Here is a 27,527-nt window from a genome sequence, read left to right as displayed (position 1 = left end):
GGTGTCTGGTTACAGCCCCAGATCAGATTCTGACATCCCGACTGGTGAATAATTAACCTTCCTTCAGTCCTCCATCCCCACCCCAGCACCAGCCCTTTGGAGGGCTCAGGTGCAGTGAGGACGCTGCTGGGCCCACAGCCCCTTGTGTCCAGTCGTGGGATCTCTTGGGAGAGGCCTCAGCCACCCACCTTCCCTGGTCTTCTTAAAGGGTCTTCCCCTCCCTCTTCATGGCCCTCGAGATGGAGCAATTCTATCGATCTACAGTGGCTATCTACAAGGTGAGCATGGTCAGCTCAGTCCCCCAAAGCATGGGAGGCAGATGTCCAGCGAGCTGGCCGAGGCCTTCACCAGGCCCAGGGAGGGTGCTGGAGTCCGCATCTTGGACTTTGAGCACCTCCCATTGAAAGTCAAGGCTACCCCAGAGCCCCCTCTCTGAGGCATACCAACACAGGGCAAGTGGAGGTTCAGTATGTGGGCTGAGTAGGGCTCTCAGAGGGTGAGGGATGGGTCGGGTCTGGAAGAGGAGAGAGAAGGAGGGGAGCAAGCCTTAGAAGACCAGAGCCTAGAGAGAGTTCTGGGGCTGGGGTGGGGGCATAGAGCCCCTGCCCAGCATCAGAAAGGGCAGCCCCTTGGAGCCCCCAAATCCCAGAGCCAAAGGACGTCTCTGCTCCTGGCAGGGCAGGCGCAAAGTGACCTCAGGGGGCCTGGACAGCAGTCTGTCAGCATCTCTGAGGGAGGAGGAACGCAGGTCGCTGCTGGCAGATCTCATTCCTCATAGGGAGGTGCAATCTATGATTATCGCCCATTCTCCAGGGCCAGGGCCAAAGAGAGCAAAGCAAATCCCTCTCACACAGAACCCCCTTCAAAACCTGGAAAACAGATCACCTCCCACTAAGGCTTCTCTTATGGCATGGTTTGAAGCCCTAATACCTTACTGGAGAGCCTCCTGTGGGTGAGCCCCAGCTTATGATGGGGACTGGCCTTCCAGTGTGGAGGGAGGGGAGAATTGCTGCCTCTGACCCCCTGGCTTGGGGTCTTCCAGTGCCGACCTTGAGATCAGGGGCCATATCATTTTACTCCTTGTCCTGGGAGCCCAGCATAGTGCTAGGTATGTAGTAGGTGCTTAATAAATGCCTACTCAGTTGTCTTTGATGTCCCCATCCCACAAAGTGAGACCCTCAGGGCTCTCCAGGACTCTGCCAAACAGGGCCGTCAGTGGGCTCCTGCCAGGCTAGCATGGTGACCATTGTCAAGTCATTTAATGCCTATGAGCCTCAGTTTCTCATCAGTAAAATGGGGTTAATGAATAATCCCTACCTCATAGGCCTACTGGGAGAAAACACAAGAGAATTGGGGCTTTCTCTTATGAAGATAGTAGTCCATCTCCACCCTGGGGGGGGTCTAAGTCATTTTCACCTTTGTTGGGAGAGAAGCAGGGTGACTTCCTCAGGCAGGGTCCTGAGAAGCAGCTCCCACCAGTGTTTGAAGCACCCCTGGGCAGCCCCAGGCAGCCTCCTGGGCAGGTGAGGCATGGTGTCCTGTTGCCCCACAGAGCTGTATTTAGCAAGGCTGATTGTCAGCAATGGTGGGCTTGAGGAGGGGTGGTCTAAAGGAAGGCCACCCACTCTGCTCTCAGTCGACACAGGAGAGAGGGAGGCAGGATTCCATGTCACCCCAAAGCACAGAAAAGGGGGAGGCAGCCTTTGGGGAGGAAACTTGCTCATTAGACTCTCCCAGAATGGAATAGCTGCCCAGTGAGGTAGTGAGCTCCCTGTTACAGGGAATATCCAAGCAGAGGTGGGCTGACTGCCATGAGGGGATGCTGCAGAGTGGTGAGAGTTGGGCTTGGCGACCTCTCAGGTCCCCATCCCAGACTTTCTGATTCTGTGGAGCTGGGGGAGCCTGGAATCCCTAGCCCCTACTCACAGACTGGATATGGGCCCCCTCTCAGGCAGCCAACACCACCTGGAATCTGGAGGCATCACAGGGGCTCCAGACCTGGAGGAGAGGGAGGCGGAGGGACCCTGTTCTTCCTATTAACTTCTCATGTCCCATCCCTTCTCTGATTCCCTGGCCTGGGACCCCAGAGCATCATGGAGCAGTTTAACCCTGCCCTGGAGAATCTCGTGTACCTGGGTAACAACTACCTTCGTGCCTTCCACGGTGAGTGAGGATGCTTACGGCCCTTCCCAGGCCCCTCCCCCCACCTGCTCGACCAAACTCCTCCATCCTGATGGAGGGGAGAGAATAAAAGAGTCACCCTCGGGAGACTTGGCTTGAATCTCCCCTCTGACACTTTCTGGCTGTCACCTTGGGTAGGTCTGAGCCTCAGTTATCCCCACCTGTAAAATGGAGGCAGTGGTGATACTAACACCTCTCTCCAGGTTATTGGAAGGCTCAGATGAGACAGCAGTTGTAAAGTGCTTTGCAGACCTTAAAGTACTCCATAAATGCTGCTGCTATCATTAGTATTATCATTATTGTTACTATTATCATTATTACTAATACTATAATTACTATTATTATCCTCATTATTACTATTATTATTTATTATTACTACTGCTGTTATTGTTACCAGTTGCCCACCGTGGGAGGCACTCTCATAACCATGTTCCTGGCTCTTTGGGAACTAACAGATTAAAGCGATGATTAGTCTGCACCCCAACCCTCCCGTGTCTCCCTCCCAGATGCCTCCTCCCCACATTCACTTCCCCCCACCTCTACATGTATTCCCCACCACATCACACAGACTTATGGGAGAGAGGCCAGAGGGGAGGAAGAGAAGGATGGACGCTGTTGTTTGGGGCGTGGGCTTTGGTCTGGCGGGCTTGGGGAGGGTCTAGATTTGAGTCCAGATCTCATTCATTCAGCATTTATCAGACACATTCTGTGTTCAGAGCCTGGGTCTGGGCACTGGGGAGATGCCAGGATTAGCTAAGGCACACAGCCCCTGCCTTCCTTAGCTTATAGTCTAATGGGGGAGTGAACTGCCCGCCACATTTCCCCGTAAGGGAATTCCGGAGGGTGCCTCCAGACAGGTGTGAGGTCAGAGGGGGATGGTCACTAGGGAGGCATGGGGGACTTTTGGTGGGGGAGGGTGAGCCTGGGTTGGGCTTAAGGAGAGACAGCTGAAGAAAGGACTTGGGAGCAGGGCCCGGGGCTGGGTCACAGGCTGAGCCACTGGCGTCCTTTCCCTCCCTGGGCAGCGCTGTCCGAAGCGGCCGAAGTCTACTTCAGGGCCATCCAGAAGATCGGGGAGCAAGCCTTGCAGAGCTCAACATCGCAGCTATTGGGTAGGAGACCCTGCTCCTGCCCCGCCTCCCCCGCGCCAGGCCTGAGGGGCCAGCTGTTCTCCCACCACCATCCAAATAAGAAGGAGGGTCAGATTAGCCCCTGCAGACGCAGTGCTTTTGTAAGCGCTCCCCAAAAGCCCCATGGTCAAAGGATTATTATTCCCATTTTACAGATGAGAAAACTAAGGCTGTGAGGGGAAATGACTTGTCCATAGTCACACGGTGAACACTGAAGGCAGGATTGGAACGCAGAGCCTCCCGGAGACCAATCTATTAGGGCAAGCCTAGAGCCAGGAAATCTAACTCTGGAGTTAAAAAGCCCCTGATACTGCCTATGTGACCCTAGCCAGGTCACAATCTCTCTGGGCCTCAGTTTCCTCAGCTGAAAAATTGAGGGAGTTGGGCTAGACAGTTTGCAAGGTCTCTTCCAATTTTAGATCTATGATTTTATGATCCTTACTGACTTAGTGACCCTAGGCAAGTCATTGCTTCTTATGGGGACCTCAGTTTCCCCATCTGTTAAAAAAAAAAAAAAGAAGTGGTGATCCTTGCATTCCTTATCTCACAGGGATTTGGGGGGAAGGTACATTGCAAACTTGAAGTTGACCTAGAGTCAAGAGCTGGTGTTAGGGGCCCCTGTGCCCATTGACTGGGCTGGGCAGGTGCAGGATGGGAGGGGGGAGGGGCAGGATAAGGATACAGAAGGCTAATACTTGTGCTTATCCGGTAAGATCTGGAGTCAGGGGCGCTCCAGCCCTGTGAGCTATCTCTGCAAACGTGGACTTTCCCCCAGGTGATTACCTATCATGGGGCCCTGGTGCACTGGGGTGGGGCGGGCCAGCGCACCTGCCCGTCGCAGTCTCACTGTTTCCTCCCCTGTCTTGCAGGTGAGATCCTCGTACAGATGTCAGACACCCAGCGGCACCTGAACAGTGACCTGGAAGTTGTCGTGAGTCTCCAGGCCGACCCGTGGGGGGCAGGCGGGGTGCCCAAGGTGGCCCTAGGAAGGAGTGTGCCCTAATGAATACCCCCAGCCCTTTGGGTAAAAGAGAGGGCAGGCCCTTTTCAGGAAGTGTTGTGGGATTCAAGACACCGGCTGGTAAGGAGGGACAGGAGTGGATGCCAGAATGTGGCTACTGTCCGCTAAACCTGCCACGCCTCTCTCCGTGGACCTCTGGGCCGTTTCTGCGTGGGTTCTTCTGGGATCACCAAGCACCCTGGCTTCCAGTGCTGCTCCTGGCATTTACTGCCTGTGTGACCTTGGCCACGTCACTGCCTCCTCAGTTTCCCCATCAGTGAGATGCCAGGATTGCACCAGGTGGCCTTGAGCTCCCTTCCAGATCTGAGGCCACAAAGCCTTGTCCCAAGTACCTTCTGGTCTTACTATTCTGCCCTCAGGCCCAGCCCTAGAAATACTTGAAGAAGGCAAGGTTCTCTTCCCCAGAAGAAACTTCTCATTTTTTCCAACCAGTCAGTCCTTACATGGCCTGAAATCCCATCTCCATCCCAGGCACCTTCCAATGGCCATCTTCCACCTGGTCCATGTCTTTCCCGATCCTGCTCCCGATGCTGTCGGAACAGGGCTAGGCTCTCACCTCCCTGGTCCTGGCTGCTCCTCCTCTAAGACCACCATATAAGAATAACAAGAAGCCACACTTATGTAGCTCCTACTGTATACCATGCACTGCGCTAAGTGCCGTACATCTCATTTGATCCTCACGACAACCCTGGGAGGAATTATCCCCATTTTACAACTGAGGAAATTGAGGCAGACAGAGAAGGGAAGTGCCTTGTCCAGGGTCACACAGCTAGTACGTGTCTGAGGCTGGATTTGAATTCAAGTCTTCCTGACTCCAGGCCTAGTACTTTATCCATTGTACCACCTAGCTCACCACGAATTAAGACTAGGATGGAGTCTTGTAACTGTGCTTGAGCTGTAGGCCCCACCCCGCCTGAGGATGTGATGCTCTAACTTCTCTGACCTTTCCTGGCCCTCTCCTGCCACAGCTGTAAGGGGGCCATCCTTCTGTGCCTCTCTCATACTGCCACCCGCTATTATCAAACTCAGCCCGGGCACCTCCTTCCGTGTCCTCAGCTCACTTGGAGAAAGAGCTCAGGGTTCGTTTGCTTGTTTCAGAAGTACTTTCCTAGCCCTCGAGGAAGGCATCATGGGGCCCTGGCAGAACCCTGAGCTGTGTGGTGAGAGGGCCTGGGAACCTTGGGCCACACGGGCCAGAGCGGCTGGCGTGAGCTTCCTACGCTTACCCTGTCTCTGTCTCACTTCTCTCTCCCTAGTCTCCATGAATGGCTGGCTGCCATCTTGTTTCAGGAATCAACTCACTCTGAGACCTTTGCAGCTCCATCAACCACGGAGCTATCAGGTCCCTCTTTCGTGGCAGCCTCCCTCCAACTCCCAGAGCCAGCCCTTCCAACTGAAACGGGCCTAGCATGAGGCAGTGGGATGGCAGGGCAGTGGGATGGGGGCTGGACTTGGAATCAGAAGACCTGTGCTAGATTTCCTTGGGTTCCAAAACCCAGCTTCATTTATGTCCACACACCGGAGGAAGTGTGCCTAGACAATAGTTCTAAGGAAAAAGAAGATCTGAGGGTTTTAGTGGACTGCAAGTTCAACATACTAGGAAAAAAATTTTAGCGTCTGGCTGCTGTGGGGGCTGGACGCGTCCAGGGATGAGGGAGGTGACAGTCCCCTTGTCTCCTTCCCTGGTCAGACCATACCTGGAGGGCTTGTGTTCTGTTCTAGGCACTATTTTTTGAAAAGGACATTGATACACCCAAGAGTGCCCAGAGGAGCTCATGTAGCATGGCGAAGGGCCTTGAAGGCCACATCAGAGGAGGATCAGTCAGGGAAGAGCGACCATTTAAATGGCGATTTAATATTTCCAAAGCATTTTCCAAAAGTCAAAATAGGTTCAGGACTTAGATATAAAGTCTGATACCATAAGTAAACTGGGAGACCAAAGCATTTTCCACATGTTGTCTCGTATAATCCCCACAACAACCCTCTGAAATCGAACTTAGGAACCTCCCCCTTTTATGGATGGGCCTCTACAAGGTGGCTCTGCCACTTTGCTGCCCGAGGATCTGAACCACGGGTTAGGCTAGACAGGTGCCCCAACGCATCCTGGGATCCTGCTTCCCGCACAAATCCTCCATTAGTTTGTTACCAGAGGCTTCACCCAAAGTCACCTGAGGCCTCTCCCTTTGCCAGCACCTGCTCCCAGCTGGGCCTCCCTTGGACCCGGAGCCACGAGCCTGGCCAGGAGCCGTCTGTTCAGGGTTTTGGTCTGTCTTTAATCCGTGCCCTCGCTTTGGCTAATCAGGAAATCTGCTGCTGGCAGCCTGGTGGGACCCCAGCCCACAGCTCCAGTGATCCCTAAAGAACAGGAGCTGAACCTCGGCCCAAGGGAAGAATCTCTCTGGAGCTCACCAAGGCATCCTATCTTCCCAATCTGTTCCTTCATGGCTCATCTCCCATCAGGGGAACGGTTTTTTTTCTGGCTTCTGATCCCATCCCCAGACGAAAGTGCAGTTAGGCTGTGTGGGGTGGCGAGAGGGGAAGGGGGTGAGGGGGGGGATCTGGCCCAACCCCTCCCCCAAAGGGGCCTTGCCACACTGGCCCTCACGACCCTGCAGAGAGTGGACGACTCTATCCCACCCCTCCCCCACCCCAGGGGTGAGGTGGGATATTCCCTCCCCCACGTGTACAATAATAACAGCAGCACACATTGCGGGGCACACTTTACATTGTTATGAATTAGTATCTCATCTGATCCTCACAAGAAACCTGGGAGGGGAGGTGCTATTATTATTCCCATTTTACAGATAATAGCAATAATAGCAGCTAGTATTTATATGTACATGATTCACTATTAATTTACTAATTACTAATTAACTAAATTTACTAATCAACTAAATTCACTAATTTATTAATTTATGTTATGGTATTTGCTACTAGTATTTCCTATGTACACTAAATACTTTATAATTATCATCTCATTTGATACAACAGCTCTGGGAGAGAGGTGCTATTATCATCTCATTTTACAGATAATAATAATAATAATATTTATATGTATGCTATTTACTATTAACTTACTAACTCATTACTAATTACTTTTTTACTAACTTATTGATTAATTTATGTGTATGCTATTTACTATTAATATTTACTCCCTCCACAAAGGCAGGTTGCAATCCATCCATAACTTACTAGAAAAAAACTTAGAGAGCTGCCTGAGGCTAACCTGTTTTGTCCAAGGTCAGACAGCTAGTGTCAGAGGTGAGATCTGCAGATAGATTTTCCTGACTGCAGGCTCAGCACTTTATCCACTAGGTCGTACTGCCTCTCATTCTCTTTTCTCAGTGCCAAAATGCCCAGCATTCTTTGGCATCGTCTTTCTCATAGAATTTCCCACAGTCGTGATCAACCCTCCTTGGCATCTGTTTCAACTGAATCCTCCATTGCAGGAAGTACCAGGGGGACCCTGGCCACTCCCTGACCCTGAAATGCTTAGCATTGTTTACCTACCCAGTATCTTCATCAACACCTCGAGACAAAGGAGGCTTTGATTCCCATTTGGAGTTGTGCCTATGGAGTAAAGTCCTAAGGAACCATTAAAGGATTCAAGGGCACGGCCAGCTTTATGGCTCTTGTGCTAACAGTTAGGGCTAGGACTTTGGGGACAGTTACTTTCTCCTCTAGCCCTCAGTGTCTTCACCTGCAAAATGAAGCTTTTATGATTTTATTTTTGAAGTTCCTCCAAATTTGAATGTTCTCTTGTTCTCACATTCCCTGTTCTAAGGCTCCTCCCAGCTTCTGATAGTCTGTTCTAAGATCTCTTCTAGCTTGGGCATTCCCTGTTCTAGGCTCCTCCTAGTTCTGACATTTCCTATTCTAAGGCTGCTCCCAGCTCTGACAGTCTCAGTTCTAAAGTCCCTTCCAGCTTGGATATTCCATATTCTAAGTTCCCTCCCAGCTCTGACATTCTCTGTTCTAAGATCCCTTCCAGCTTGGACATCCCCTGTTCTAGGCTCCTCCTAGCTCTGACATCCCCTATTCTAAGGCTCCTCCCAGCTCTGACAGTCTCTGTTGTAGGTCTCTTCCAGCTTGGATATTCCATATTCTAACCCCGCCCCTCCCAGCTCTGACAGTCTCTGTTCTAAGGTCCCTTCCAGCCCTAACATTCCCTGTTCTAGGCTCCTCCTAGCTCTGACATTCCCTATTCTAAGGCTCCTCCCAGTTCTGATAGTTTCTGTTCTAAGGTCTCTTCCAGCTTGGACATTCTCTGTTCTAAGGCTCCTCCCAGCTCTGACAATCTCTCTTCTAAGCTTCCTTTCAGCTCTGCCATTCCCTGTTCTAAGATCCCTCGCAGCTCTGACATTCCATGTTCTAAGGTTCTCCCTACTCCGTCACGGTGCATGGCAGTGCAGACCCAGGCATGTGCATGGGAGAAAAGAAGGGGCGTCTCCTGATCGCTTGACTTCCTTGCAGGTGCAGACTTTCCATGGAGACCTTCTACAGCACATGGAGAAGAACGCCAAGCTGGACATGCAGTTTATCAAAGTGAGCGCAGCCCCAGCTCCCTGAGCGCCACACCCACCTCTGGTGCTGCGCCCGCAGCTTTCCCTGTGGCCCCGCCCTCTTCCAGCTTCCCCAGCCCTGAGGGGCTTCCATTCTAAAATGGAGGGATTTTCCAGTAAAATCCTTCCCCTAGATTCCTCAAAGGCACGGAAACCAACTGACCTCTGTCCCTACTGCCATGGCCTCCCGCTAGGACTGGAGACAATAAGAATTAGAAAGGCAGCACATTATAGCGAAAGACTTGGACCTTGGAGCTGGAATCAGGAGAAACCTGGGTTCACATCCTGCCTCTGACGCATACTGACTGTGTGACCTTGGACAAGTCCTTTTTCCTCCCTGAGCCTCAGTTTCCTCATTCGTAATAATAATGTCTGGAGAACCCCGCTTACAGGGTTGTTGTGATTATCAAACAAGATCATGCCTGTGGTGTCTTTTGTAAGCCTTAAAGCTATACAAACCTCGTTTGGTGGCCTACTTTGCTTTCGTTCCTGTACATTGTATCCTTTGGGCCTCAGTTTCCTCTCTGGAAGATGAGGCCGTGGGACTAGATGATGTCTAAGGTCTCTTCCAGCCTAAGGCAGGCAAGGCAAGGATGACTATTCCCATTTTAGAGATGAGTATGCTGAGGACCAGAAGGAGACAGTCACTTCCCAAAGGGGATGCACTTAATGAGTAGTTTCACCAGCGCTGCTGACCTCTGCTGCCTTGTTTCCTCCCCCCACCCTGCTCCAACGTCTCCCGCTGTCTAGGACAGCCGCCAGCACTACGAGATAGAATACCGACACCGCGCTGCCAACCTGGAGAAATGCATGTCGGAGCTGTGGAGGATGGAGAGGAAGAGGGACAAGAGTGCGCGGGAGATGAAGGTGAGCCAGGCGGGCAGAGGGGGCAGGGAGCCCAGCCTCCACCCCCCCATCAAAGTCAATCATGCCCACAGCCCTAGCTCACTCTGCTGCGGACCACAAGGCACGGCAGCAGGAAGACCTGAGTTCAAATCCTACTTCAAATGTTTACTAGCTGCGGGACCCTGGTCAAGTCCCCTTACCCTCTCTATGCTTCCATTTCCTCACCTGTAAAATGAGGGAGCTTAGATTCAATGGCCTTTAAGGTCCATTCCAGCTCTAAATCTTTGATCTTTCCCAGGGGACCAGGTCCCTACTTAGTCACTTGTGTGACTCTGCTAAAAGTTCATCTACAAAAACCCAAGGTCCTGCATAGGCTCTAGAGCCAGGAGGGATCCGCTAGGGAGGCAGACATTCAGTGGGTGCTTTCCATGTGCTGGGCTCGGGGTCTGGGAGGCATTCAAAGGCTCAGTGCTAGCTGGAGAGCTACCAGAAAAAATCCTCTTTATAAGGAGACCTCTGTCAGGGAAGACTTCAAGATGGCGATGGTATTTAATAATAATCCATATTAATAATAATAGTGTGGTTTGTAAAGCCTTTTGTATATGTTATCTTGCAATAACCCTGGGAGGCGGATCCTATTATTGTCTCCATTTTACAGATGAGGAAACTGAGGCTGACTTGATCAGGGTCACCTAGCTAGTAAATGTCCGAGGCACGGTTTGAACTCAAGGATAGTACCAGGGGAAAATGAGGAAGCCTTTGCTTTCCTGGGACTTTCTGGAGCTGGGCATTCCCCATACTGTGGAGGTGCTGGCAAGAGAATTAAGATGATGGGCCAAATGAAATATGGAGGAAATGGAAGAGAAATCAGTGTAAGATCTTAAACTGAGGTTCAAACAATCAATTTCATAAGCACAAAGTGGTGGAGGTGGGGGAGGAGGTGTGTCTGGACTGTACAGACAGATAAAGTTATTCCTGCTAAGGTCTCACAAGAAAGCAAGGCTGTCCCTGCCCTCAAGGGGCTTCCTTTCTAACAGGCAAAGGCAACTGCTGAAGGAGAGCTGGAAAGGGGGAGAGGACCCCGGTCATTTTAAAAAAGATCTGGGGGTGGGAGGGGGAAGCTGGGTGTTGAATGCCATCTGAGTGACCAGGGCCAGGGAAGAGAGCTTCCTGCTGCCAGCTGCCACGGTCAGACCCTGGGGCAGGATTGTGTTCTGTTCTGGGCGCCATGTTCTCCAAGGGACTCGGATACGTCGGGAGAGTATCCAGAGCGAGGCATTCATGTTGCAGACAGACCTTGAGGTCACACCGTGGGGGAAGAGGAAGCCCAGGGGAGACGTGGCGGTCTTCATGGAGCCAAAGAGGGCTCAGGCTTGTGCTGCTTGGACCCTGTGGGAGGAACGGGTGGAGATCTCACTAAGGCCAAGGCAGGAAACCCTTCCCAACCACTGAGAGATCTCAGATAGCATTGGCTGCCCGTCTATACCTTATGTGTACATAGCTGTTTGTCTCTTGTTTCCCCATTAGATTTCAAGTTCCCTGAGGCCAGGGGCTAGTCTGCCTTTTTTTTTTTTTTGTATTTCCAACCTAGTACTTAGTAGGTGCTTAATAAATACTCTTTAATTTGTTGGCTAGTGAGTTCCCTTTCCATGCCTAGGGACACTCTAGGGAGTCACTGATTGCAGGAGATGCGCTTTGTTGATTCAGGGATGCAGGACGCCTGAGCCCCCCATCTCTGGTGGAGCTCCTCACTCATCCTCTCTGTCCCCACCCAGGAGAGCGTGAACAGGCTGCACGCCCAGATGCACGCCTTTGTCTCGGAGAGCCAGAAAGCAGCCGAGCTGGAGGAGAAGAGGCGCTATCGCTTCCTGGCCGAAAAGCACCTGCTGTTATCCAACACCTTCCTGCAGTTCTTCGGCCGGGTGAGCCAAGGGCCTGGGCTGGAGGCGCGGGCCAGGGAAGGGTTTCCCCCATCCCACCTTAGCCCTAGAAATCCTAGAAACACACATGTGGGGATTCCAGAAGTCACCGAGTTCTACTCCTCCATTTTACAGATGAGGAAACTGAGGTCTGGAGAGGGTGAGCTGCTTGCTCAAGGTTGCACTGGTAGTGAGTGGTGGAGCCCAGATTTGGACTCAGATCTTGTGACTCTAAGTCCAGTTGTCTGTTATTGACTAGGTAGGAAATGCTGGAACCGGTGCTGGAACCCGGGGCTTTCCATTCTGAGTCCAGAGCTCTTTCTAAGGAGCCAGGTCCCTCCCTCCCTGCCTTCTTTCCTTCTACCCTTCCTTCCTTCCCCAGATAAATAAATAGATGTAGATGGGGGCATGTGGGGCCTTCAGGGAGGACTAGAACCTCCAGTGTGAGGGCTGCTCATCCACATTTGGGGTCCACCTATCACCCAACTCTCAAATGTGACTCCAAGAAACTGTAGCACGTGCAGAGACCACACTCCGGTCAGCCTTCTCACAGATGGACTGGGCTAGGTCGAGGGTAACCAGTGGGCCTCAAGACTGTCAGTGAGTTAGGGTGGGAGAGGGGTCCCACCCCACGCATGTGAGGACTTCCCCTGGCAGAAAGAGCAGATGAGAACAATTTGTTCCACTGGCTACAAAGGCGGCTGAAACAGGCACCATGCAGCACCTAGAACGTGGTCAGACGTCAAAGATGCCAAGATTATCCACTGCATCCTGGGCCACTGACAGTAGTTTTTGACTTTTGTCCAGCCACTGGACTTCGATGAGTAAGGAGGACAGAGTGAGGCCAGTGACTTTGTGCGACTCTGCCTCACGTAAATCCAATGGATTCACAATTCAAGACATCACCCGTAATGTCACTGGTCATCTTTGAAAATGAAGGACAAAGAACACAAGATATAGATGAATAATTTCTACCTACCTATCTGTCCGTCTATCTATCTATCCATCCATCCACCCATCTTTCTGTCTGTCTCCATCTATCCATCCAACTATCTATCCAACTATCTATCTGTCTGTCTGTCCGTCCGTCTATCTATGCATCCATCCATCCATCCATCTATCTGTCTGTCTGTCTATTCATCCATCCACCCATTCATCTGTCTATCCATCCATCCATCCATCCATCCATCCATCCATCCATCCATCCATCTGTCTGTCTATCTGTCTATCTATCTATCCATCCATCCACCCGTCTTTTTGTCTGTCTCCATCTATCCATCCAACTATCTATCCAGCTATCTGTCTATCCCTCTGTCCGTCTGTCTATCTATCCATCCATCCATCCATCTATCTGTCTGTCTATCTATCTATCTATCTATCTATCTATCTATCTATCTATCTATCTGTCTGTCTGTCTGTCTGTCTGTCTGTCTGTCTGTCTATCTATCTATCTATCTACCAGAATGACTGGAATGGTGAGGAGGGGGATTAGAAATGGATTGAAGGAACTGGGGATACTTAGCTCAAAGTAGGAGATGAAGAACACATTCACTTTTCCAGTATTTTCTAAAATTTCAGTTAGAAAAAACCTCAAAGGGGTGTGTGTGTGTGTGTGTGTGTGTGTGTGTGTGTGTGTGTGTGAGAGAGAGAGAGAGAGAGAGAGAGAGAGAGAGAGAGAGTGAGAGAATGGTGAGTCCAAGAGAATCCCAAGATGGCACACCTGGATGTCTGGAAGGCTGATGAGGGCCTCCAAAGGGGTAGGATGCTTAGGGAGGGGGAGGATAATTTGGGGTGGCAGCAGGGGGAGGATAATGAAGTCTGTTTTAGATATGTCAGACTTGGGGTGCCCATAGGGCACCCAGGCTGATGACATGTAGGACCAGAGACCAGGAGAGAAATGGAGGCTAGGTACATGGGTTTGGGAGTAATTGTGTGGTAAGTCTACCTGGCAATATCTGACTCCTCCAGGCCCCTCATTACCCCCTGTGTAGGTTATTACAATTGCCTTGTGAGGCATCATTCTAATCTATTCTCGGTATTAATGCCTATGTTTATTACATTATGGTCTAAAAAAGATGTTTCACATTTCTGCCTTTTAACATTTATTTTTAATGTATTTCTGCCTCAGCACGTGGTCTATAAAAGCCAGTCTATCCATCAGCATTTTAAAGTGCTTACTATGTGCTAAGCACTGGGAGTATAAAGAGAAAAGTCCCTGCCCTCAAGGAGCTTACCTTCTAATGTGGGAAATGATACGCTCCCATATTGACATGTCCAAGACAAATACAAAGGATTTTAGAGGGAAAACCAGGAGATTGGGGTGAGGGGGAGGAGAACAGGAGAATTCAAAGGTAGGAAGGCGCTGCTTGAAATGAGCCTTGAAATAAACCAGGGATTCCAAGGAACGGAAAGTATTCTAGGCATAGGGCACCGTGATAGAGGGTTGAGTGAAGAACAGAAAGTAGGCTGGGAGGGACCGTCCTAGAAACCAAGGAAGAAGCTGATATTCAGCAGAAGAGACCTAGAATGGGGAATGTCAGGGCTGAGAGGGGCCCCAGAACAGGGGATGTCAGAGCTGGGAGGGGGCCCTAGAACAGGGGATGTCAGAGCTGGGGGAGAAGCTTAGATTCCACACCCTCATTTTCTGACAAGCAAACTGGGGCTCAGATGGGGCTTCTGATTTACCAAAGGTCATGGTGAGGACCCATCAGGGCCAGGACTTGAACCCTTCTCTCCTCCTCTCCTAGGCCCGAGGCATCCTGCAGAACCGAGTTCTCTTGTGGAAGGAGCAGTCTGAAGCCAGCCGAAACTCCTCTCGTGCCCATTCTCCAGGCCTGCTGGGCCCTACCCTGGGGTCAGCCTACCCATCAGGCCGCCTGACCCCCACCCGCCTGGAGATGGTGAGCCCCTGGGAGCTGCCGGTGCCACCTTTCTCACCCCCCCTGTACCCACCCCCCACCGTGCCCCTCTCTCCCTGGGACTTGAGGCCCCCATCCTGGGCGATCCTCCCCCCTAGAACCTCAAGCTTCCGAGAGACCCTGTCCTCCCCCTACCTCCCCCCCGGGGTCTCCCCTCCACCTCCTCTGTGGCTTGGGAGGAGGCTACTGAATCCCTATGGGGAGCCCTGGGACTGGGGGTGGGGGGCAGAATAGGGTGGGGGGCAGCCCTGCCTCTTCCCCCCCTTCCCCACCCTCCCCTGCCCGTCTCCCCTCGCAGCCCCAGAGGCCTCTGGGAGACTTCAGCTCTCCCCGGAGCCGGCATAGCTCGGGCTCCTATGGCCAGGAGCCCAGCGAGGGGAGACCTGTGTCCCAGCTGGACCCGGATCGGATGTCCCTACCCCGGACACCGTCTTCTAGTGAGTCACAGGACAGACCCCTCCCCACACAGAAGTTCTGGGAACAGTCCTTGCTCACCCCTCCCCACTCCCCTGGCCAATACAGACCCTCCCTTGGGGAATCCTGTTTCCTTCCCCAAAATGAAAAACAATATTTTCCCTTCCCAAGAAGACCCAGCACTATTAGGATTGGGAAGGACCTTAGAATTTGGAATGTTAGACCTGGAAGGGGCTTTAGAACAGGGGATGTCAGAGGTGGGAGGGGCCTGGGAACAGAGGATGTCAGAGTTGGGGACTTAGAACAGAGAGCGTCAGCAGAAAGAGAAAACTTAGAACAGAGGATTACCTAGCTAGAAGGGAGCTCAGAGCAGAAAAAAAATCAGTTCTAGGAAGGGCCTCAGAGCCTAAATGGGAATGTCAGAGGTAGAAGGCTCCATAAGGACCCCCACTGTATCCATCCAGACATCCCTCTTCCTTCCTCCCCCAAGCCAAGAGCCACATCCCTTCTCCCAGGGAGTCCAAGCACCCACTCTACGCCCCCCCCCCACTGCTGCACAGCCCCCACCCCCATCCCTTGGGAGGAGTCCAGGGTCCTGACAGCCACTCCCACCCCACCAGTCTTACAGCTGATGGCATCCTCACTGGGACCAAATCTGGGCTTAGCCGCTGTCCACTCGGGCAGAGCAAGAGGAAACAGGAGGGATTCTTGCAGTGACCTGTGAGGGAGGGCACGGGCCTGGTGCACGGACTGACCCTGCTCTCGCCCACCCCCTGCACAGCCTCCTTGTATGCCAGCAGCACCCCACGGTCCCGCTCCAACTCGTTCGGGGAGCGGCAGGGCAGCGGCAGGGGCCCCCAGCGAGCTCGGGCCTTGGTATCCCACTCGGAAGGCGCCAACCACACCTTGCTGCCCTTCTCAGCTGGCGACGTGGTCCTGGTGCTGGTGCCTGAGGCCCACAACGGCTGGCTGTATGGCAAGCTGGAGAGGTCATCCGCGTGAGTGGGGGACAGGCAGGAGGAGGCTACCTGGGTTCCTGGGATCACAGATCTCTAGCTAGGAGGAAGCTGAGAGGTTGTCAAGCCCAATGCCTTCATTTTTACAGAGAGGGAAACTGAGGCTCAAAAAGGGACTTCCCCAAGCCAGATTGGGGTCCCAGATCAGCCTTATGCACAGTGTGATCTCAGCAAGTCACCTCTTCTCTCTGGGCCTCAATTTCCTCATTTGCAAAATGAGGAGGTTGGATGGACTTGCCTTGAATGTCTAGAGCTAGGGTCATGTAGCTTGAGCCCTCCAGTGATGAGGAACTCCCAGGCAACAATAGCATGGTTCATGAATGATATGCCTGCCTCACCTAGAGGAGGCCAGGAGAGGACCTGGTCTGAGGGCTTGGGGATGGTCACCGTCAGCCTGGGGAGGGGAGGGGAGGGTGAGGCTCTGGCAACCTCTGATCATGCCCTCCTTCCCCTGCCCCCCAGGAGCGGCTGGTTCCCGGAGACGTACGTGAAGCCCCTGGAGGATCTGCCCACTAATGAGCTGCCCTCCAGGTAAGGGCAGCAAGAGGGCTGGGGAAGGAGGGGTGGCTGCCAGGGCCAGGGGACTGACTGGCCACACAACTGAGTGCACTTGGGGAGAATGGCGGGGAAGAGCCCCAACCCTTTGAGTTACTGAGAAAGCTGGAAAAAAGGCCTCCCCGCGCCGGCCAAAATCCTCTACCCTGCCGCCAAGGTCCAGCCCTCCGCCTCCAGTCGGGTTGGCCCAGGCACGTCTCCTCGGCTCGCCGTGGGTGGGGCAGGGGCTGACCTCTCATCACCCTCTCCGCTCAGGTCCTACCCGCTTCGGGGCACTCACAGCCTGGACAATCTCCTAGACCGCCCCGTGAGCATGCCGGCTTCCTCAGAATACTGGGACGGCCGTTCCCGGCCCCACAGCCCCAGCAGGACAACCAGCAGGGCCACAAGCCGAGCCCCCAGCCCGCCCCCGCTGCCCCCCGACAGCAGCCGCAGAAGCAGTGTGGGCAGCACGGGGGGCTCCAGCGATGCCAAGGTGAGCTCTCCATGCCCTTCGGTGCCCTAGAGTGAGTCAAGAGACCCAGCCTGCCTCTGACCAACCTGGCTACCTCCCGCCGGCCATCTGGGCTCTCCTCTGAGAGGAGCTCCTGGCGGTCTCCCCACTCATGGATCCGAGGGCTGGGAGGAACCTCAGAGGTCATCTACTCCAACCCCTTCACTGTACGGAGGAAGAAACTGAGACACGGAGAAGTGACTCATGCAAGATCAAAGAAGGGTCAGAGGGAGGATGGGAAGCCAGGCTCTTGGAAAAGAAAGAGCAAGCGCTCCTTCCACTGGACCACACTGTCTTGCTGTGCTTCTAGCCCCGACCTTCCCTGTTCTAAGGCCCCTCCCAGCTCTGATGTTCTAGGTTCCCAGGCCCCTCCCAAGTCTGGTGTTCTAAGTTCTCAGGCTCCTCCCAGCCCTGACATTCCCTGTTCAGGGGCCCCTCTCAGCCCTGACATTCTCTGTTCTAAGGCCCCTCCCAGCCCTGACATTTCCTGTTCTCAGGCTCCTCCCAGCCCTGACATTCCCTGTTCAGAGGCCCCTCCCAGCTCTGACATTCTCTGTTGTAAGGTCCCTCCCAGCCCTGACATTTCCTGTTCTAAGGCCCCTCCCAGCCCTGACCTTCTCTGTTCTAAGGCCCCTCCCAGCCCTGACATTCTCTGTTCTAAGGCCCCTCCTAGCTCTGATGTTCTAGGTTCTCAGGCCCCTCCCAAGTCTGATGTTCTAGGTTCTCAGGCTCCTCCCAGCCCTGACATTCCCTGTTCAGAGGCCCCTCCCAGCTCTGACATTCTCTGTTGTAAGGTCCCTCCCAGCCCTGACATTCCCTGTTCTAAGGCCCCTCCCAGCCCTGGCATTCTCTGTTCTAAGGCCCCTCCTAGCTCGGATGTTCTAGGTTCTCAGGCCCCTCCCAGCCCTGACATTCTCTGTTCTAAGGCCCCTCCCAGCCCTGACATCCCATGTTCTAAGGTCTCTCAAAGCGCTGAAGTCCTTAACTTCTGAGTCATGGCTCTGACACTTCTCAGCTGTGTGACTCTGGACGGGTGACCCCTCTCTCAGACTCAGCTCCCTCATCTGTAAGGCAGAGAACATTCTTGTATTTCCCAGCTCACAGAGCCCTCGGGGGTGGGGGGGCAAAGACCTAGAACACTGTGAATTCTGCTTCCTTTTCTTTGCCTGTGAAATGTGAAGCTGGGCTTCCCTCTAGGTCCCCCTTCTCTGCTCCCTCCCACCATGGACTCTGTAGTTAAGGCTCAAGGCCTCCTTTGGACAGACAGTAGCTGCTCAACATTCAAACTTCTCTGGGGGCAGAGAAACATTGTCCTTTTCACCAGTGTGGTGGACAGAATGCTGGAGAAGTCCGGAAGGCCAGGATTCAAATCTTGCCTCAGACACTTAGTAACTGTATGACCCTGGCCAAGTCCCTTACCCTCTGTTTGCCTCAGTTTCCTCCTCTGTTAAATGGAGATCATAATAGCTCACAGAGCTGAGGTGGAGATCAACACTGACGTTTATAAAGTGCTATAAATGCTCTCTGCTGCTGTCTAGCTGTTAGTGGGAGAGGGCTCGATGGACAGACAGGGCCAGCTCCGGCTCTCCAGCCCCTCCCTTCCACACTAACTAGTCCCTCCTTTGCAGAAGCTGATGGCCTGGGAGCAGCAACCCCCAGAGCTCTTCCCCCGGTGAGTGTGAGACCGGCCAGACAAGGGCAGCCTGGGGTGGACTGAGCAGATACCTGGGGAGGGTGGCGGCTGGGCCCAAATTTCCCCTTGCCCCGCCCTGATGGGAGCTCCTGGACCAGTTGGGAGGGACAGACTTAGAAGATTCTGGAACCCAGGTCAGAGCACGCTATCTGGTGTCCATGTACGAGGGGCCGTGAGCCTTCTCTAGATCTCCCTCCCCTTCTGGAGAGGCGATCTGAACCCCACCTCAAGCCCTGCGTGAGTCTGTGGGGAGCCATGCCGCAGTCTCACTAAGATTATGGAAGGTCGCCCCTTATTTTTTCTCTCCCTCACTGCCTTTCTCTCCACCCAGAGGCACCAACCCCTTTGCCACCGTGAAACTTCGTCCCACCGTCACCAACGACCGCTCGGCCCCCCTCATCCGCTGAGGACCCCCTGGTCTGGGGAGTGTCTGTCCCCAGACTCGGCCTCACCCAGCATGCACGCAGAAGCCCCAGAAAGCACCTGGAAGCCTCTTGTGGGTACCCGAGCAGAAGATTCCAGGGACATTGGGGTCCATGGCATGAGCCCTCTGCCCGCTCTCTCTTCCCAGCCGGGGAAGATTCTGAAGCAAGAGAGACTCTGTGCTTCCTGAATGAGACAGGGTGACACCAGGGCCAGGGGACCAGACTGCCAGGGCCTCACTCCAGGGAGAAGGCCAGCGGGGGCTCTCTCCATCCATCCCTCCTTCCCTCCATCCATCCATCCATCCATCCCTCCATCCCTCCATCCATCCCTCCCTCCCTCCCTCCATCCATCCCTCCATCCCTCCCTCCCTCCCTCCATCCCTCCATCCCTCCATCCATCCCTCCCTCCCTCCCTCCATCCATCCATCCCTCCCTCCATCCCTCCCTCCATCCCTCCATCCCTCCCTCCCTCCCTCCATCCCTCCCTCCCTCCATCCCTCCCTCCCTCCATCCCTCCCTCCCTCCCTCCATCCCTCCCTCCATCCATCCATCCATCCATCCCTCCATCCCTCCCTCCCTCCCTCCATCCATCCATCTCTCCCTCCCTCTCTCCCTCCCAGAGGGCCAGACGCAGCATAGTGAGGGACTTTCCCTTGCCTGCTCCATCCTCTCCCACTGTCTCCCCCAGAGGCCAGAGAAGCTCTCCTCCCTACCCCCTCCCCGGGCTTGGAAGCAGCCAGTGTTTGATTGTATAAATGGGTGTGAATTAAAGCAGATGGTTCCAAGGCAGAGGAGCAGCTGAGCAGGGTGTGTTTGTTGGGATCGTGTTGGGGGGAGCTGGGGGACCCCGAATCGAGGGCTCCGACTGACCGTGGCCCAGTCAGAAGCCAGGCCTGTTTGATGCTCCAGACAACGCTGTTATTCCCAGCTTCCCCTTGGCAGGTACTTTCTTGAATCTGACCTGCATCTTGCTCTGTATCCCCTGCCCCCCAAACCCCCATCTCGTCTTGTCCACCCCAGCTTGGGACAGTAGGCTGGTCACTCCAGCGCAATCTGAGTCTGGCCCTTCCCCAGTCTTAGGAGCTGTGTCCACACCCCCATTCGGGGCCCCACCTTGATTGAGGAAGGGGTCCCGACTGCCCAGAGCCTAAGACAAGGCCAGTTTTGTTCCAGAGTGCCCCCCCAAGCCAACAGGCCTCTGGGACTTAGCTGCAGAGGAATGCCTCCCCTGGGCACCAGCCTGGGCTAGGCTCCTCCCTGGAGGTGTCCCCACACCAGGAATGTGACCCCAGGCAGAGGGGCTAAAGTGCTTAGGAGATTAGGGGGCCTTCCCTTCCTGGGGCTGGGCTCTAGATCGTCTATGACTCCTAGGATTAGGAGCTGAAAGGAACTTTAGAGAAGGAGTCCATCTGCCTGGTTTTTCAGAGGAGGAAACTGAGGCAGAAAAAAGTGAAGGAGAAACTTGTTTACAGTGACACAAACACTAAGCCCAGATTTGAACTCGGGGCCTGAGACACGAGATGGCATTGTTCTTTTCACTACCCCCATGCATCCTCCTGGACCTTATCCTGTTTGAGTGAAACCTAAAATTGTTTTATGTGGGCTGGCTGTGTGGTGTGCCCTGAGTGGCCCAGTGCACAGACCTAGGTTCAAAGCTGGCCTCGGACACTTAACTTGGTGACCCTGGGCAAGTCACTTCACCCTGTTTGCCTCAGTTTCCTCATCTGTAAGATGAAGCCAGAGAAGGAAATGGCAAACCCCTGCAGTATCTCTGCCGAGAAAACTCCACATAGGGTCACGAAGAGCTGGACACGACTGAGACAACTCGATAACAACTGAAAAGTTATTCCCCCCCACCCCCCATCGTGCCTAGGACAGTGTCCTGAACCGAGGCTCAGGCCATGGCAGTGACTGGCTGTAACCAGCACCACTTTCTTCTCCCACCTAAGCCTCTTATCAGGGGGACGCGTAGAGGGACGAACTCGGGTTATAAGCCTGGTCTCCACCCCGCTCCCCACTCCCCACCTGTTCCTTGTCCTAGCTGCAGCCAGCCCCAGCGGACACCCAGCAGTCAGGGAAGGGGGAGGGGCGCTTTAAAGCTTGATCGGACTCCTAATCCCTGGGGTCCAGTTGGGCTGTGGGGGAGCCCGTGTGACTGAGCCTCGGAGGGTCTGAGCCCAGCAGCATCGGAAGCGCCTGGTGGAGGTTGGCACAGAGGGGCCTCAATAGGTGGGAGCGGCCGGAGAGGCCCAGGTGGGTAACCCCTGGACCCGCACGCAGTTGGGGGAGGCTCTCTAAGGCTTGCAGCTTGGGAATGCCGAGCAGCCCTGGCCTGGGCAGGCAGCCTGAGAGAGGCAGGAGCAATGTTGGACCAGGGACCAAGAGACCTGGGAGGCTTTGAATCCTGCCCCGCGCGCTGACTGACTGTGTGACCCTGGGCAAGTCTCCTGAGACGCAATTTCGGATTGTTTTAAAAGTAATCGTTTTTATCCTGAACTTGACAAACATCAAACAGAACAGGCATTCGCACTTGAATTGTACGCAGAGCTGCTGGTCTCTACAGTGGACAGCCTGCTTCCCTGTTCTGAATTTACTACGCTCAGCCTGGAGCTTTCAAAGATGCATGCTTGAGGTCCCTTCCAGCTCAGAGATGCCGCAGTTTGGTTCATCTTCTGGCCTTTCTTCTAGTCTCTTCTCTCCTTCCAAAAAAAAAAAAGAGGTCTCCCTGACCCTCTCAGCTTTCTTTGAGCCTCAGTTTCCACCTCTGTAAAAGGGGAACGATAATTTTTCATCTCTTTACGTATTTATAAGGCAGCTGCGAGTGGAGTTGTAACTAGGAATTCTGAAGCCTGGGACAAATCCCAGGGAAAAGCCGGGGGAGAGGTGGATGTCTGTTACGTCTAACTATACTGTGGCTGGCAGGTTGGAGACAGAGTTGGGGAGGTAGAGGAACTGGGGTTCAGGGTGTTCGCAGGGGGCTAGGGCTCAGGTGAAGAAGACTTTGAGCAGGCACGGAACAGCTAGGAGGCTGGAAAGGTCCAAAGACACCAGAAATGAGCATCCCCACAGGATGGAGTGAGCCTGAAGGGAGGACGGGATTGCCAAGTGATTATGGCTGAGGGAGATGCTGAAGGTGGATCCCAGCGCTTTCTGTGCGCCTGGGCTGACTAGGTGTGGCAGGAGCGGCTGGCTTTGGAGAAGGGGCCAAGACGGGTGGGGTCTTCAGGAGAAGCCCAGCTCTCAGGGAGCACAGGAAATGGAAACAAGGCAGGATGGAGGGGAGCTCCCGAGGGACCAGAGGAAGGCAAGGACCGAGCTGGAGGGGGTGAGTGGGGAGCAGTTATGGATGGAAAGGGGTGCCCCTTCCCACCCCCTGCTTCCCTAGCCTCCAGCACCAACTAGCTGCTCCCTTGCCCTCTCCCCCCAAGTCCCCCAAATCCAGGAGTAGCTGGAGCAGGTGCAGTGTCAGAGGCTCCCCCACAGTCCCTGCCAGCACCCCGCTTCTCCACCCTTTGCAGAGCCCAAAGGGATGCTGGACCAGGAGGCACCAGAGCAGTAGCAGCCCCACCGGGGCCCCCAACCCCAGAGGGCGGCGCCTGGAGAAAAACTCTGGATGCCTCACTTCAGCTGTGGTTCACATTTTGAAGGGAGGGGTTTGCAAACTTTGAACACTCTAGAAATAGAAATTAGAATCAGGACCCAACCGGATACATGTGAGGAGGACACAATGTTTTTAGAGCTAAAGGGATCCCAGAGATCATTAAGGCCAACCCCCTCATTTTACACATGAGGAAACGGAGGCCCAGAGACAGAAGGCAAGTTGCCCAAAGCCACGCTGCATGTTCATGCAGAGGCATAAGTAGGACTCGGTTCCCCAGCTTGTATCCTGAAAACCTTTCTGGAGCCAGGAAAACATTTCAGGGAAGCAGAGGTCACGTAGTCTAATTCCCTCTTTTATAGACGGGGAGAATCAGGCTTAAAGAAGGGAAATAACTTTGCCAAGGTCACACAAGTATTCGGTGTCAGAAGTGGCATGTCAGCCTCAGCCCCGAGGCAGCGCCCTTCTGGGTCTCTACAATGTGCCTGACGTCAAAATCACCTTCTGATTGGGAAGGGACTAGACAGGGGTCAGAGAGGGTTCTCAGCTTTTACTGCAACCCCCCCATCCCCCAAAGTACTTGGGAGAGGAGAGGATGAGTGGGGAAGGTATCTCCGCAGACCCTCCCCACTCATTCTGGGCTCCCCCCAAACTGAAGGCTTCTCTTTTCCATGGCCCTCGGTCCCTGCCTCAGTTTCCCTGACTCACTAGTGCCCTCTCTGCTTGCAGCCCTCCGCTGGCCAGCTGGTGATGGGGGCCGGTGGTCCCTCTGGGCGGCCTGGGCCAGCTCCCGATGGCGGCTGGGGCTGGGCGGTGCTACTTGGCTGCTTCGTGGTGACGGGTTTCTCCTACGCCTTCCCTAAGGCGGTCAGCGTGTACTTCAAGGCTCTCATGCGGGACTTCGGTGTGGGTTACAGCGACACGGCCTGGATCTCCTCCATCATGCTGGCCATGCTCTATGGCACAGGTCCGGGGAGGGGGTCGGGGGTCGGGGGGCAGCCTGGCCCCATCTCCTCCCTCCCTCCCTTCCATAGCCCTGTCTGTCCCTGGGTCCCCTACCCCCAGTGCCCTCCTGGGGACCCCCAGTCACAAGACTCCAACTCCTCCTCTTCTGCCCTGCGCCTGATCCTGGGGACCCCTTCCCCCAGCCTTCTCTGGGGAACCTCCTCCAGACAGCCCTGCTCTCTAGGCTCCTCACCCCCTTCTGCCCATCCCGGTGATCCCTCTCCTTTCTTCCCCAAGCCCAGCCTTGCGTCTCCTCGTCCTCTGCTAGAACTCCCAAACCTTTGAACATGGGCAGACTTCTGCCCTCTAGCCCCCAAGTCCCTTCTGGGGACCCCCACCCCTGATCCAAAGCCAGAGAATCGTTGCTGTCCCCTCAACCCTGCCCCCACTCGAGGTGTCCCCGTAATCCCGGCCCCTCCCCAGGTATGGTCTCAGCCCAAGGCTGGGCAGCCCTCAGCTGCTCTTGGGACCACCCCGTCTGGGGCCTGAGGACTCACTGGCAGTCAGCCACAGAGGGGATCTACTGCTGCCTGAGCTAACCTCGGGCTGTTTTGTTTTCCTTTCTCAAGCCTCAGATAAGAGCAGTTTTATAGCTAATATGAGTCCTGAGAGCTGAGGGCCATCTTCACCCAGACCTCCGCTCACTGCAATACCCTAGGATCCGTAGTGGATAAAGGTCCGAGTTGGCAGGAAGTGCTGAGTTCTAATCCTGCCTCAGACATCACCTGGGTGACCCTGACCAAGTCACCTCGCAGACCTCCCCTGCCCACCCCTCTCACCCTGCAGGGCCCTTGTCTAGTATCCTGGTAAATCAGTTTGGCTGCCGTCCTGTGATGCTGTGCGGGGGTCTGTTGGCCTCCTCTGGGATGATCCTGGCCTCCTTCACCACCAGCCTCGTGGAGCTGTATCTGACGGCCGGAGTGCTCACAGGTCAGACTCCGGCCCCGACCCCCTTACCAAGGTCTTGGCCAATCTTCCCCCCATCCCAAGTTGTGGCTCTCTCCACGGGTGGGCTGTGACTGTGGGCGAGGAGGAGGAGGTTGGACAGGTGACCTCTAAGCTCTAAGCATGTCAGAGTCAAACCTGCGCTAAGCTGGGAGGCAGGCGCCCTGGGGTCTACTCTCTACTGTCATCTGAGCCTTCTGGGCTTCACTTTCCTCATCTGTAAAATGGGGGCGTTGGGTTAAATGATCTCTAAGAGCGGGCCCTGTGAGGCTCAGCGTGGGGCCTGACACACCGTAGGGGCTTGATAGATGCAAGGGTACCTGACTTTCAGTTCTATGAAGCCCAAGCCCTCCCACGCCTCTCACCTTCTCCAATGGCACCCCTAATCCCGCCCTCTCCGGTGTTCACCTCCCTCTCCTTCCCAAGCCTCCTGGCACAGACAGAGGAAGGTGGCGTGTCCTCCCCCGGCCTCTCACACAGGCTGGACGGCCCTCGAGGAGCCCCGTGTCCAGCCTGACCGTGACTCCCCCCTCTCACCCCTCAGGCCTGGGCATGGCCCTCAACTTCCAACCCTCACTCATCATGCTGGGCCTGTACTTTGACCGCCGGCGGCCCCTGGCCAACGGACTGGCGGCGGCCGGCAGTCCCGTCTTCCTGTCCGCCCTGTCTCCTCTGGGCCAGGTCCTGCTGGAGCACTTTGGCTGGCGGGGGGGCTTCCTCCTTATGGGGGGGCTGCTTCTTAACTGCTGCACCTGCGGAGCGGTCATGAGGCCCCTGAGCGGTGGCCCCGGGGCCCGGGGAGGGGCCGGGCCTGAGGAGGAAGCCAGGGAGATGCTGCCTCTGGAGCAGGGAAAGAAGACGGCGGTGGGGAGCGTCGGCGGGCAGCAGCGGAGACGGCGGCGGAAGAAGCGGCTGCTGGACTTCTCCGTCTTCACCGACCGGGGCTTCGTGGTGTACACCATCGCCAAGTTCATCCTGGTGCTGGGCCTGTTTGTGCCCACCATCATGCTGGTCAACTATGCCAAGGACGCGGGCGTGCCCGACACCGACGCCGCCTTCCTGCTGTCGGTGATCGGCTTCGTGGACATAGTGGCCCGGCCGGCCTGCGGGGCGCTGGCCGGGCTGGCCAGGGTCCGGCCCCACGTGACCTATCTCTTCAGCCTGGCCATGCTGGCCAACGGGCTCACTGACCTGTGCAGTGCCCGGGCCCGCTCCTATGGCGCCCTGGTGGGCTTCTGTGTGGCCTTCGGCCTTTCCTACGGCATGGTGGGCGCCTTGCAGTTCGAGGTGCTCATGGCCACCGTCGGAGCCCAGCGATTCCCCAGTGCCATCGGCCTCGTACTGCTGGTAGAGGCCGTGGCGGTGCTCATAGGCCCGCCCTCAGCCGGTAGGTGACCCCGGCGGCGTCAGGTGCACATTCTGGGGTGGAATCGTAGCCCCCCCTTTTACTGGAGGCCTGAGGACCCCACCCCGAAGTGAAAGAATTAGATCATCTCCAATGCCCTTTAGGAGTCTATGATTCTCCCAAATGACTTGGACGACCCTCAGTCCCGAGAGCTGTGGTCCTTTCCTCCCTCTGACCCCTTTGCATCCCCAGCCTCGTCCTGGTCTGTCCAGGACACTCCTGAGGAGCAGATTTAGAGTCTGAAGGTGGTTTCAAGCTAGCTCTGCATCTTAAGTGCATGCTGGGTGACCACCTCTGGGTCTCAGGTTCCACATCTGTAAAATGAGGGGGTAGCCTAAGGGTACCACCTCTGACCTTGTGACCTCTCTGGCCCCAGACTCATCGGTAAAATGAAGGGGCTGGGGGAGACAGCCCATCAGGTTTGATTGGGTCACATGTCGCCATCCTCCTTCATGTCCTACCTCCTGCAGGTCGCCTGGTGGACACCCTTAAGAACTACGAAATCATCTTCTATCTGGCCGGTTCTGAGGTGCTACTGTCCGCTCTCTTCCTCTCCACGGCCACCTACTGCTGTCTGAGGAAGCCTCGAGGCCCAGAACTCACCCCGGACCCTCCCACTGGGGCTAAGGACACAGAAGAGGCTGAGTACGACAGTGACCCCAGCCCCGGCGCTGCTGCTACGGCTACCACCCAGCACTCCGAGAACCACGTGGCCCCCGACATGGGGCAGGCTGAGGAAGAAGAGGAAGAGGAGGGGGAGGAGGAGGGGAAACCTGTCCTGGGAGGCTCTGCAGAGACTCTCAGCAAAGGTGGATTCTAGCCTCCAAGGTGCGGAGGGCGGGGGCTTTGGGAGCACAGGGAAGAATGCTTCAGTGGTGCGTTTTCATCCTGGGAGGGGGCTCTCCTCTTCCCAAGGGGGGGCCGCCAAGTCCGTGAGATGGCTGCCTCCTCCTGCTGCGGACAGAGCAGCGTAGCAGCCCCGTTCACTGTCATCCTCCAGCGGCCCACCTCTTCTGGGCTGAGCTGCCCTCCATGGGGACTGAGGGTCACCTGCCCCTGTAACTGAGAGCCCCTCACATACCAATAGGACACTGGTACTAGTTCTGTGTGCTCCAACCTGCCCTCCCCCTCATCGCCAGGCCTAGCTTATTGTCCATCTGTGGTGCCTGTCCCAGATATCAATACACACTGATGGACTGACTTGATGGACTGCCCATTCAACTCCACGTCACAGTTGGTAATGCATTCTTCATCCATTTGGCTCTTCCTGTATGGATGGCCAGAATGATTGAGTTATAAGACTAAGGGGTGGGGAGAGGGGATGAACCACATTAATGACAGAATCATGGGGGCATAGAGACATATAATCTAGGGCTATCCCACTCCTCTTTCCCTCAAGAA

At 54.9% G+C, this 27,527-nt stretch overlaps 2 protein-coding genes across 2 annotated transcripts; both read left to right on the top strand.

The window, feature by feature from the left end:
* Positions 1 to 84: 84 nt before the first annotated feature.
* Positions 85 to 19,539, top strand: BAIAP2L2 (BAR/IMD domain containing adaptor protein 2 like 2). The gene is made up of 14 exons (XM_020982589.2): positions 85 to 278; positions 2,088 to 2,163; positions 3,207 to 3,293; positions 4,181 to 4,242; positions 8,806 to 8,877; positions 9,645 to 9,761; positions 11,516 to 11,662; positions 14,407 to 14,559; positions 14,876 to 15,014; positions 15,773 to 15,989; positions 16,470 to 16,538; positions 16,818 to 17,037; positions 18,684 to 18,727; positions 19,080 to 19,539. Exons 1-14 carry the CDS (start codon positions 228 to 230, stop codon positions 19,153 to 19,155), a joined length of 1,530 nt encoding a protein of 509 aa, XP_020838248.2. The 5' UTR covers positions 85 to 227; the 3' UTR covers positions 19,156 to 19,539.
* A 3,982-nt stretch (positions 19,540 to 23,521) lies between these two features.
* On the top strand, positions 23,522 to 26,946 carry SLC16A8 (solute carrier family 16 member 8). The gene is made up of 4 exons (XM_020982308.1): positions 23,522 to 23,738; positions 24,563 to 24,706; positions 25,266 to 26,108; positions 26,597 to 26,946. Exons 1-4 carry the CDS (start codon positions 23,522 to 23,524, stop codon positions 26,944 to 26,946), a joined length of 1,554 nt encoding a protein of 517 aa, XP_020837967.1.
* The last annotated feature ends 581 nt before the right edge of the window (positions 26,947 to 27,527 follow it).

This window comes from Phascolarctos cinereus, unplaced genomic scaffold (assembly GCF_003287225.1).
Source record: "Phascolarctos cinereus isolate Bilbo 61053 unplaced genomic scaffold, phaCin_HiC Scaffold_1;HRSCAF=81, whole genome shotgun sequence".
NCBI classification, from domain to species: domain Eukaryota; kingdom Metazoa; phylum Chordata; class Mammalia; order Diprotodontia; family Phascolarctidae; genus Phascolarctos; species Phascolarctos cinereus.
This window is presented reverse-complemented; position numbering and strand designations above follow the sequence as displayed.